This window comes from Oncorhynchus gorbuscha, linkage group LG17 (assembly GCF_021184085.1).
Source record: "Oncorhynchus gorbuscha isolate QuinsamMale2020 ecotype Even-year linkage group LG17, OgorEven_v1.0, whole genome shotgun sequence".
NCBI lineage: Eukaryota > Metazoa > Chordata > Actinopteri > Salmoniformes > Salmonidae > Oncorhynchus > Oncorhynchus gorbuscha.
Genome location: NC_060189.1, coordinates 4,918,969 through 4,931,469, shown reverse-complemented (window position 1 = coordinate 4,931,469; position 12,501 = coordinate 4,918,969). Strand labels below are relative to the sequence as shown.

General features: G+C 41.8%; 1 protein-coding gene across 1 annotated transcript in view; it reads left to right on the top strand.

The window, feature by feature from the left end:
• LOC124002280 overlaps positions 1-12,501 on the top strand; it is a 32,244-nt gene that overhangs the window by 7,971 nt on the left and 11,772 nt on the right. The window contains exon 2 of the mRNA XM_046309653.1: positions 10,020-11,505. Within this exon, the coding sequence (XP_046165609.1) occupies positions 10,436-11,505 (1,070 nt within the window). The 5' untranslated portion in view covers positions 10,020-10,435. The remainder of the gene's footprint in view (positions 1-10,019; positions 11,506-12,501) is intronic.

Here is a 12,501-nt window from a genome sequence, read left to right as displayed (position 1 = left end):
TAACACTGGAACTAAACACTGTGATTAACACTGGAACTAAACACTGTGATTAACACTGGCACTAAACACTGTGATTAACACTGGAACTAAACACTATGATTAACACTGGAACTAAACACTATGATTAACACTGGAACTAAACACTGTGATTAACACTGGCACTAAACACTGTGATTAACACTGGCACTAATCACGAAGTGTAGCCTAGTGGTTAGTGTTGGACTAGTAAACGAAAGGTTGCAAGTTCAAATCCCCGAGCTGACAAGGTACAAAATCTGTCGTTCTGCCCCTGAACAAGGCAGTTAACCCATTGTTCCCCGGTAGGCCGTCATTGAAAATAAGAATTTGTTCTTAACTGTCTTGTCTAGTTAAATAAAGGTACAAATAAATATATATATAATATTTAACCACCTATGGAAAGTTGATTGCATCATTTCTCTCTTCATTTTATTCACAGATCCTCTATTTGCCATACTAGAGGGACATGAAGTCTGACTCCATCCTCAACATGTGGACCTGCCCTGAGGATGTTGGACACCACTGTTACACCTTCAGCCTTCGTTGATTTCCTGTCAGACTGGTTGTTTTTCAACTACATTCCACGGACGGACTGACCTGAACTTTTACCAGAACAGGAATACAATGTTCAACAGACTCCCTCCTCACCAGTGGGACTGACTATTCAGACTGGTCATCTTTGAACTCAACAGGAACACAATGTTCAACAGACTCTCTCCTCACCAGTGGGACTGACTATTCAGACTGGTCATCTTTGAACTCAACAGGAACACAATGTTCAACAGACTCTCTCCTCACCAGTGGGACTGACTACTCAGACTGGTTCTTTGAACTCAACAGACCACAATGTTCATCAGACTCTCCTCACCAGTGGGACTGACTACTCAGACTGGTCATCTTTGAACTCAACAGGAACATAATGTTCAACAGACTCTCCTCACCAGTGGACTGACTACTCAGACTGGTCGTCTTTGAACTCAAGAGGAACACAATGTTCATCAGACTCTACTCAGACTGGTTGTCTTTGAACTCAAGAAGAACACAATGTTCAACAGACTCTACTCAGACTGGTTGTCTTTGAACTCAACAGGAACACAATGTTCATCAGACTCTCTCCTCACCAGTTGGACTGACTACTGAGACTGGTTGTGAGGTCACAGGAAATAGAGTCACGTTTTTTGTTCAATGCATTAAAAAATAAAATAAAATCTTTTACACTGTTTGGCATTTTTGTGGAATCTTACCCTATGTGATTCGCTCTTTCAACATTTCATGTAGCCTATCAGTGGGTATGTTTTGTCACTTTGCTTTGTTACACCACAATCGTGAGTTTTATGTTAATTCTAGTCAATTCACGTTCACAACTAACAATTCACACTCCAATGTACGACTTTAAAATATCGTCTGTCCAGAAGACGGCAGCAGAGATCACTATTATATAAAGATAAAGAACCAACTGTCACCAACAGGTGGCGACACAACCATTATCTAATTCACTAATGCGACGCTCAGTTCAGACAAAATAAATTGGTCCAGACGTTGCTGGAATAATCATTGACTGTCTTGTACCAACATCGTTTGCCCAAAAGATATCAATACATTCACCTGGGAGTTGGTCAATTAAATATATCTCAATTGTACATGAGAAATTCAGACTTTCCGCACTTCTGATCTCCTCCAATGGGTTTCGAGAAGGACGCGAGAAGTCAATGAATGCAATTGAGATTCTCCCACTGACCCACACCCAAGCTAATTCATATTATCTTTTGGCCACACGATGGTGGTATAAGATTGTCAATGGATTTCTCCAGCAACGTCTGAGCCATTTTATGTTGTCTGAACTGAGGGTTGCAAAATTCCCGCTAACTTTCCCAAAATTCCCAGAACTCCTGGTTGGAAGATTTCCTTCTTACTCCCGATTTCAAATATACTTATGTAAATGTGATATTGCAAAGATTTCTAAAAATGTGTTTTTGTTCTGTCATTATGGTGTATTTTGTTTAGATTGATGATGGAAAAATACTCTTGAATCCATTTTAGAATTAGGCTGTAAGGTAACAACATCAAGGGGTCTGAATCCTTTCTGAAGCCACTGTAGATGTGTTCCTGACGCTCCCTGTTGATGTAAAAGAAACATACTAAAAGTTAGGAGATATCTAATCAATGGAAGATGGAATTAAAATTGTCATTAAAAGTTAGGCTACAACGACCAAGTGCCAACAGGTATACTGCTACTTGATACTCTGAATGGAGTGATTGTTATCTGTAGGATTGGAAAGCGCGTGCTCTGCAGCCTTAATTAGCCTAGCGAGCTGACGTTATCTGGCTTAACTAGTTTCTCCTCGTTTGATGCCGTCAAAGAGGCCTGCTAGAACCTCTCTCTCGCGCCCTTTATTATCTCCGGTTAATGAAGTAGCTTTACAAAAAGTTGTCAGGTCCGTTCGGAACAGGTATCCTATATTTTAAACATATCTGGTCCGCGTGGGAAAGCCCCAGGTCCGTTCGGAACAGGTCTCCTATATTTTAAACTTTTTAATTTATGCATATCTGGTCCGCGTGGGAAAGCCCCAGGTCCGTTCGGAACAGGTCTCCTATATTTTAAACTTTTTAATTTATGCATATCTGGTCCGCGTGGGAAAGCCCCAGGTCCGTTCGGAACAGGTCTCCTATATTTTAAACTTTTTAATTTATGCATATCTGGTCCGCGTGGGAAAGCCCCAGGTCCGTTCGGAACAGGTCTCCTATATTTTAAACTTTTTAATTTATGCATATCTGGTCCGCGTGGGAAAGCGTGGGAACCCTAGCGTGTGTGCGCGTGCATGAGAAAAATGGGTCTAACCAGAGAATTGTATATAAAATCCCTATTAATTTAGTATAATTTCTGTAGGATCTAGTAAAGATTGTTCATATAACTTTTATCATGCCCTTTTAATGTGGCATAAATACAACCAGTCATGATGTTTTCATCTGATTGGTCAACCACTTCAAAAGGTGCTCCCGTTGGCTTCCCGCACACGTTTGTCCAATCACAGAATCACTCCATCATCCAAACAGTGCGCTGATGGAAAGAGACGCCCGTTACGTAAAACCTGAAGGTGTTTGTCATTAAGTCCACCTGTCGTCTGAATTGATGCTGCCAGTCTGCTGTACACGCGCGTCTCAAACACTTATCTCCACCTTGGGGTGAATAAAAATGTTGTTCTCTAACCGCAGTTTAGAAGTGTATAGCGCCCGTTTTAAAGTGAATTCGCTCATTTTCCTGCAGCTGACATGCCGTAATGTTAAATAATGGTCTGAATTATTGTGACAGGTTCAAGTTTTACTGTGGTGATTATTTGTTTTTACCGGACAATACCGGATGACTTTCACTCTTGGCTATTCCACCCTAAATGTTTCTGCTTTGTGTGTGTTTATGTCCATAAAGTCACAACAGAACGTTTACAGTCAGAGAGGCTGTTGCTCCTCAGTGAGTTTGAAGCCCGTAAGTATATTATTAGTATTAATTACACATATTAGAGCCATAGTAGCCTACATACCTTCTTTATGTTGACATTTTTTTCTGTTTACCAACCAGGGTTGGTGTCAATTCAGGAAATACACTGCAATTCAAATGTTCTTCAATGCTTTTCAGTTGGGAAAATGTTGGAATTGGAATTTGGTTTACTTCCTGAATTGAAATAACAACTGATTTTAATGACTCAATAAGACATCTGAAGTGTTATGTGTTTGTGTTGAGTCAATTACACCATGTCAAGCTAACCTTAGATATATCTATTATATATACAGTGGGGCAAAAAAGTATTTAGTCAGCCACCAATTGTGCAAGTTCTCCCACTTAAAAAGATGAGAGGCCTGTAATTTTCATCATAGGAACACTTCAACTATGACAGACAAAATTAGGAAAAAAAATCCAGAAAATCACATTGTAGGATTTTTAATGAATTAATTTGCAAATTATGGTGGAAAATAACACCATTGGTGGTTGACTAAATACTTCTTTGCTCCACTGTATTTTCAGGTCTCTCCAGCGATGTTCGATTGGGTTCAGGTCCAGGCTCTGGCTGGGCCACTCAAGGACATTCAGAGACTTGTCCCGAAGCCACTCTTGTGTTGTCTTGTCTGTGTGCTTAGGGTCGTTGTCCTGTTGGATGGGGAACCTTCTCCCAAGTCTGAGGTCCTGAGCCGGTACCGGTACCCCCTGTATATAGCCTCCACATTGACTCTGTACCGGTACCCCCTGTATATAGCCTCCACATTGATTCTGTACCGGTACCCCCTGTATATAGCCTCCACATTGACTCTGTACCGGTACCCCCTGTATATAGCCTCCACATTGATTCTGTACCGGTACCCCCTGTATATAGCCTCCACATTGACTCTGTACCAGTACCCCCTGTATATAGCCTCCACATTGACTCTGTACCGGTACCCCCTGTATATAGCCTCCACATTGACTCTGTACCGGTACCCCCTGTATATAGTCTCGCTATTGTTATTTTACTGCTGCTATTACATTTATTTTATTTTTTTACTTATCTATTTTTTACATAACACTTATTTTTCTTAACTTCTTAAAGCATTGTTGGTTAGGGGCTTGTAAGTAAGCATTTCCCTGTAAGGTCTACACGTGTTGTATTCAGCATTTCATTGTAAGGTCTACTACACCTGTTGTATTCAGCATTTCACTGTAAGGTCTACTACACCTGTTGTATTCAGCATTTCACTGTAAGGTCTACTACACCTGTTGTATTCAGCATTTCACTGTAAGGTCTACTACACCTGTTGTATTCAGCATTTCACTGTAAGGTCTACTACACCTGTTGTATTCAGCATTTCACTGTAAGGTCTACTACACGTGTTGTATTCGGCATTTCACTGTAAGGTCTTTTTTATTTTATTTTTTTCACCTTTATTTAACCAGGTAGGCTAGTTGAGAACAAGTTCTCATTTGCAACTGCGACCTGGCCAAGATAAAGCATAAGGTGAATGCACCAATTTGTAAGTCGCTCTGGATAAGAGCGTCTGCTAAATGACTTAAATGTAAATGTAATAGCAGTGTGAGCAGGCAACACAGAGTTACACATGGAGTAAACAATTAACAAGTCAATAACACAGTAGAAAAAAAGGGGGAGTCTATATACAATGTGTGCAAAAGGCATGAGGAGGTAGGCGAATAATTACAATTTTGCAGATTAACACTGGAGTGATAAATGAATAGATGGTCATGTACAGGTGGAGATATTGGTGTGCAAAAGAGCAGAAAAGTAAATAAATAAAAACAGTATGGGGAAGAGGTCGGTGAAAATGGGTGGGCTATTTACCAATAGATTATGTACAGCTGCAGCTATCGGTTATCTGCTCAGATAGCTGATGTTTGAAGTTGGTGAGGGAGATAAAAGTCTCCAGCTTCAGCGATTTTTGCAGTTCGTTCCAGTCACAGGCAGCAGAGTACTGGAACGAAAGGCGGCCAAATGAGGTGTTGGCTTTAGGGATGATCCGTTAGATACACCTGCTGGAGCGCGTGCTACAGATGGGTGTTGCCATCGTGACCAGTGAACTGCGATAAGGCGGAGCTTACCTAGCATGGACTTGTAGATGACCTGGAGCCAGTGGGTCTGGCAACGAATATGTAGCGAGGGCCAGCCGACTAGGGCATTCAAGTCGCAGTGGTGGGTGGTATAAGGTGCTTTAGTGACTAAACGGATGGCACTGTGATAGACTGCATCCAGTTTGCTGAGTAGAGTGTTGGAATCCATTTTGTAGATGACATCGCCGAAGTCGAGGATCGGTAGGATAGTCAGTTTTACTAGGGTAAGCTTGGCGGCGTGAGTGAAGGAGGCTTTGTTGCGGAATAGAAAGCCGACTCTTGATTTGATTTTCGATTGGAGATGTTTGATATGAGTCTGGAAGGAGAGTTTACAGTCTAGCCAGACACCTAGGTACTTATAGATGTCCACATATTCAAGGTCGGAACCATCCAGGGTGGTGATGCTAGTCGGGCATGCGGGTGCAGGCAGCGATTGGTTGAAAAGCATGCATTTGGTTTTAATAGCGTTTAAGAGCAGTTGGAGGCCACGGAATGGCATTGAATATGGCATTGAAGCTCGATTGGAGGTTAGATAGCTCAGTGTCCAATGACGGGCCGAAAGTATATAGAATGGTGTCGTCTGCGTAGAGGTGGATCAGGGAATCGCCCGCAGCAAGAGCAACATCATTGATATATAGAGAGAAAAGAGTCGGCCCGAGAATTGAACCCTGTGGCACCCCCATAGAGACTGCCAGAGGACCGGACAGCATGCCCTCCGATTTGACACACTGAACTCTGTCTGCAAAGTAATTGGTGAACCAGGTAAGGCAGTCATCCGAAAAACCGAGACTACTGAGTCTGCCGATAAGAATATGGTGATTGACAGAGTCGAAAGCCTTGGCAAGGTCGATGAAGACGGCTGCACAGTACTGTCTTTTATCGATGGCGGTTATGATATCATTTAGTACCTTGAGTGTGGCTGAGGTGCACCCGTGACCGGCTCGGAAACCAGATTGCACAGCGGAGAAGGTACGGTGGGATTCGAGATGGTCAGTGACCTGTTTGTTGACTTGGCTTTCGAAGAACTTAGATAGGCAGGGCAGGATGGATATAGGTCTGTAACAGTTTGGGTCCAGGGTGTCTCCCCCTTTGAAGAGGGGGATGACTGCGGCAGCTTTCCAATCCTTGGGGATCTCAGACGATATGAAAGAGAGGTTGAACAGGCTGGTAATAGGGGTTGCGACAATGGCGGCGGATAGTTTCAGGAATAGAGGGTCCAGATTGTCAAGCCCAGCTGATTTGTACAGGTCCAGGTTTTGCAGCTCTTTCAGAACATCTGCTATCTGGATTTGGGTAAAGGAGAACCTGGAGAGGCTTGGGCGAGGAGCTGCGGGGGGGGGGCGGAGCTGTTGGCCGAGGTTGGAGTAGCCAGGCGGAAGGCATGGCCAGCCGTTGGGAAATGCTTATTGAAGTTTTCGATAATCATGGATTGATCGGTGGTGACCGTGTTACCTAGCCTCAGTGCAGTGGGCAGCTGGGAGGAGGTGCTCTTGTTCTCCATGGACTTCACAGTGTCCCAGAACTTTTTGGAGTTGGAGCTACAGGATGCAAACTTCTGCCTGAAGAAGCTGGCCTTAGCTTTCCTGACTGACTGCGTGTATTGGTTCCTGACTTCCCTGAACAGTTGCATATCACGGGGACTATTCGATGCTATTGCAGTCCGCCACGTGTTGTATTCAGCATTTCACTGTAAGGTCTACTACACCTGTTGTATTCAGCATTTCACTGTGAGGTCTACTACACGTGTTGTATTCAGCATTTCACTGTAAGGTCTACACGTGTTGTATTCAGCATTTCACTGTAAGGTCTACACGTGTTGTATTCAGCATTTCACTGTAAGGTCTACACGTGTTGTATTCAGCATTTCACTGTAAGGTCTACACGTGTTGTATTCAGCATTTCACTGTAAGGTCTACTACACCTGTTGTATTCAGCATTTCACTGTAAGGTCTACTACACGTGTTGTATTCAGCATTTCACTGTAAGGTCTACTACACCTGTTGTATTCAGCATTTCACTGTGAGGTCTACTACACGTGTTGTATTCAGCATTTCACTGTAAGGTCTACACGTGTTGTATTCAGCATTTCACTGTAAGGTCTACACGTGTTGTATTCAGCATTTCACTGTAAGGTCTACACGTGTTGTATTCAGCATTTCACTGTAAGGTCTACACGTGTTGTATTCAGTATTTCACTGTAAGGTCTACTACACCTGTTGTATTCAGCATTTCACTGTAAGGTCTACTACACGTGTTGTATTCAGCATTTCACTGTAAGGTCTACTACACCTGTTGTATTCAGCATTTCACTGTGAGGTCTACTACACGTGTTGTATTCAGCATTTCACTGTAAGGTCTACACGTGTTGTATTCAGCATTTCACTGTAAGGTCTACACGTGTTGTATTCAGCATTTCACTGTAAGGTCTACACGTGTTGTATTCAGCATTTCACTGTAAGGTCTACACGTGTTGTATTCAGCATTTCACTGTAAGGTCTACTACACCTGTTGTATTCAGCATTTCACTGTAAGGTCTACTACACGTGTTGTATTCAGCATTTCACTGTAAGGTCTACTACACGTATTGTATTCAGCATTTCACTGTAAGGTCTACTACACCTGTTGTATTCAGCATTTCACTGTAAGGTCTACACCTGTTGTATTCAGCATTTCACTGTAAGGTCTACTACACGTGTTGTATTCAGCATTTCACTGTGAGGTCTACTACACCTGTTGTATTCAGCATTTCACTGTAAGGTCTACTACACCTGTTGTATTCAGCATTTCACTGTAAGGTCTACTACACCTGTTGTATTCAGCATTTCACTGTAAGGTCTACTACACCTGTTGTGTTCAGCATTTCACTGTAAGGTCTACTACACCTGTTGTATTCAGCATTTCACTGTGAGGTCTACTACACCTGTTGTATTCAGCATTTCACTGTAAGGTCTACTACACCTGTTGTATTCAGCATTTCACTGTAAGGTCTACTACACCTGTTGTATTCAGCATTTCACTGTAAGGTCTACTACACCTGTTGTGTTCAGCATTTCACTGTAAGGTCTACACGTGTTGTATTCAGCATTTCACTGTGAGGTCTACTACACCTGTTGTATTCAGCATTTCACTGTAAGGTCTACTACACCTGTTGTATTCAGCATTTCACTGTGAGGTCTACTACACCTGTTGTATTCAGCATTTCACTGTAAGGTCTACTACACCTGTTGTATTCAGCATTTCACTGTAAGGTCTACTACACCTGTTGTATTCAGCATTTCACTGTAAGGTCTACTACACCTGTTGTATTCAGCATTTCACTGTAAGGTCTACTACACCTGTTGTATTCAGCATTTCACTGTAAGGTCTACTACACCTGTTGTATTCAGCATTTCACTGTAAGGTCTACTACACCTGTTGTATTCAGCATTTCACTGTAAGGTCTACTACACCTGTTGTATTCAGCATTTCACTGTAAGGTCTACACGTGTTGTATTCAGCATTTCACTGTGAGGTCTACTACACCTGTTGTATTCAGCATTTCACTGTAAGGTCTACTACACCTGTTGTATTCAGCATTTCACTGTAAGGTCTACTACACCTGTTGTATTCAGCATTTCACTGTAAGGTCTACACGTGTTGTATTCAGCATTTCACTGTGAGGTCTACTACACCTGTTGTATTCAGCATTTCACTGTAAGGTCTACTACACCTGTTGTATTCAGCATTTCACTGTAAGGTCTACACGTGTTCTATTCAGCATTTCACTGTGAGGTCTACTACACCTGTTGTATTCAGCATTTCACTGTAAGGTCTACTACACCTGTTGTATTCAGCATTTCACTGTAAGGTCTACTACACCTGTTGTATTCAGCATTTCACTGTAAGGTCTACTACACCTGTTGTATTCAGCATTTCACTGTAAGGTCTACTACACCTGTTGTATTCGGCATTTCACTGTAAGGTCTACTACACCTGTTGTATTCAGCATTTCACTGTAAGGTCTACTACACCTGTTGTATTCAGCATTTCACTGTAAGGTCTACTACACCTGTTGTATTCAGCATTTCACTGTAAGGTCTACTACACCTGTTGTATTTGTCGCATGCCATTTGATTTGCTGCCAGACTGGTCATCTTTGAACTCTATTCCATTACCTTTGTTGTGTCTTGTTTTTATTTATTCATTATTATAATTCAATCCTTTTTAAAAATCATTTGTTCTGTAAAGTCTGTTGAGACATGGTGAAATACACTTGACATAAAAAGTAGTGGCCACCAGGCTAATGCCCTGCGTGTCTGGTCGGTAACCGGCCTTGCTGCTATGTCAGGGGTCTCTAAACTTTTTCTGCAGATGACCCCAAATTGGCACTAGAAAATGCAGGGGACCCTATTTGGAAAAATGTGAACCTGTAAAGGTAAAGCGTTAGTTACCAGGTTACGGACAACTAACCTAGTTCTTTTACTCGCCATTTTGATAAGAGCTACGACCCGAAATTATTTTAATAGCAGGTTAGGAGGGTAGTTTTGCTATCCCTAATTATTTTTCATAACCTTAACCAAATTGTCCTAACCTGCTACATTGAATTTCATTACCCGTTGCGTAATACTTTGTACTAATCTGCTACGAAAAAGTAACTTCCGGTCGTAACTGTATCGAAGTGGCGCGATGAGTGTTTCTCATGGTTAGATAACTACATCTCCAAATACGATGTAGGCATTTGGCTAGGTAATTTATATAGTGGAAATTACATTATCTGTCTAGTTCATGTGGAGAGGAATGTCATCGGGGTGTTTTTGATTACTTTTGTCTTTGTAGAGACATTGGTGCAAAATGGATGTTGACGTTAAACTAGAGGAAGATGAGAGGGAGATATCCCATACAGTAATTTGGTCTGATTCGATTAATGCCTGGATAGATTACCCAAATTCAACATTGTCAGAAAACACAGAAACAGGTTACCATGTGGGTTTACTGAAAGAGCATTCACATGTACCTCCCATCAGTCCCCAAACAACAAGCCACGGGCAGATTTTACGTCTTTTTCCTGAAATGACCGGAGCAAGTGATGGGGAGAACAGGGCTGTCAAAGTGGTTTATTTCTGCAAAGATCAAGATACCATCAGCACATCTGAAGGGAATTCAATCAAAGAGCAGTCATGGCATTTAGCACCGTCCAGTGATATTCTGACAGGACATGCATCCACTTTCAGTGGTTATTTTGAAGCTCAAATCAACCCAACTTCACAGGTTTCTAGGCAAACACAGACCAATAATAAATTGCCCTCTGACAATGTTAATATCCCAAGCCCTAGTACTGCCATTCATTCTGTGCTAACCTCACCTGCTCCAGAAAATGACTGTCATTTAGCTGTATCTACTAGGCCTATTCTTCCAGAATATTGTGAGCCATTGAACTTTCCCTCTGATGAAGAGGAAGACAACGATGCCAATTTAAGTCAAAGACTACAATGGCGGAAAACGTTAGAGGATAAATGGATACATCAGTGTCGTCGCAGTTACTCAAGACCCAACCTAAGAAAGTTTATGAGATATTGGAAAGATCCATACATCAAGTGCAAGGAAATCGGTGTAGATTTCGATGTTGGATCTGGAGCGAAACAGAAACTGAATTTGCATTTACTGACAGTTGGTGTAATGCTTGAGGTGTCAGAATATGCTAGAATCATTAATAGATCTCGCCCTCGTGTCATCTTTGATATTCTAGATTACAACTTTGTTCTTGGTGTACAAAATGAACAACAATATCACTTTTCATACAGGGTAGAAAAGAAATTAAAAGAAATGATGAAGATGTATTCTAAGAGAACACCTGAGTGGTTAACAGAAGTCTTTGACCTTCCTGATCCAAAGACAGTTACAGTTTTGGAATACTCCCTTAAATGGGCACAGTTCTATTTGTCAAATCCTACACCTTTTGACGTTTGCATAAAGGAGGAGCCTGTTGTGGGCCTGATCTCTCCTCTGCATGTGAAGACTGAGAGCTTCTCAACTGAGACAGATGTAACACGGTGTGCTGATGAGACGGCAATCCTTGGCCCTGAAAATGGACGTAATGATACCTGCACAAGGCCTTATATGGGCATCGTCTGTCCTCAACATGTCCAGACGGAAACCTTCCCAACTCAGACAGATATAACAATGGATCAATCCTTCATGATGCCCACTGTAGAAGAAGCATTGAGGGAACTCTACCCGATCTGTAAGGGAAAAGGACTTGACCTTGTTGTGAAATCAAAATATGGGAAAAATAAGAAACATGACTTGCATCTATTGACCAGAGATGTAATGTTTGAATTGGCTGATTTTGCCTCACAAGTGTGTGGAAATCGGAAGCAGGTTGTGTGTGAGATTCTCGAGCATAATTTTGATTTGGATTTAAAAAGTGGGAAAACTGAGCTGGCCGAAGATATTATGAGAAGGTTAAGAGCAGTTTTATGGCGCAAGACGGGTAAAAAACGTAAATGGAGATTGGGACTTGAAAATGAAGCTTTCTTAAAGAAGTTATGCAAACTAAAGAACCCTGCGAAAGACATGGACATGTTAGTAACCAAGGAGACCGAGGGAGGCCATTTCTCTGAAGTAGTACAAATAGAACCTCGTCTTGTCAAAATAGAGAGAATCTCTGAGACTGACCTTGCACTTTGTACTGACGAAACAAAGCAAATTGACGTTACCAACTTGGACCAATCAAATGTGACGTCTCACACCAAAAATATGGTGAAAGCCAAAGCGTGCTACCCACTCTGTGAGGAAATAGGTCTGGACCTTGATGTCACATCCAAACCATCTAAACAGAAACTGGAATTGAATTTACTGACAAACGGTGTAATATTTGAGGTGCATAAATATGCTCGGATAAATTCCAATCCTAAAAA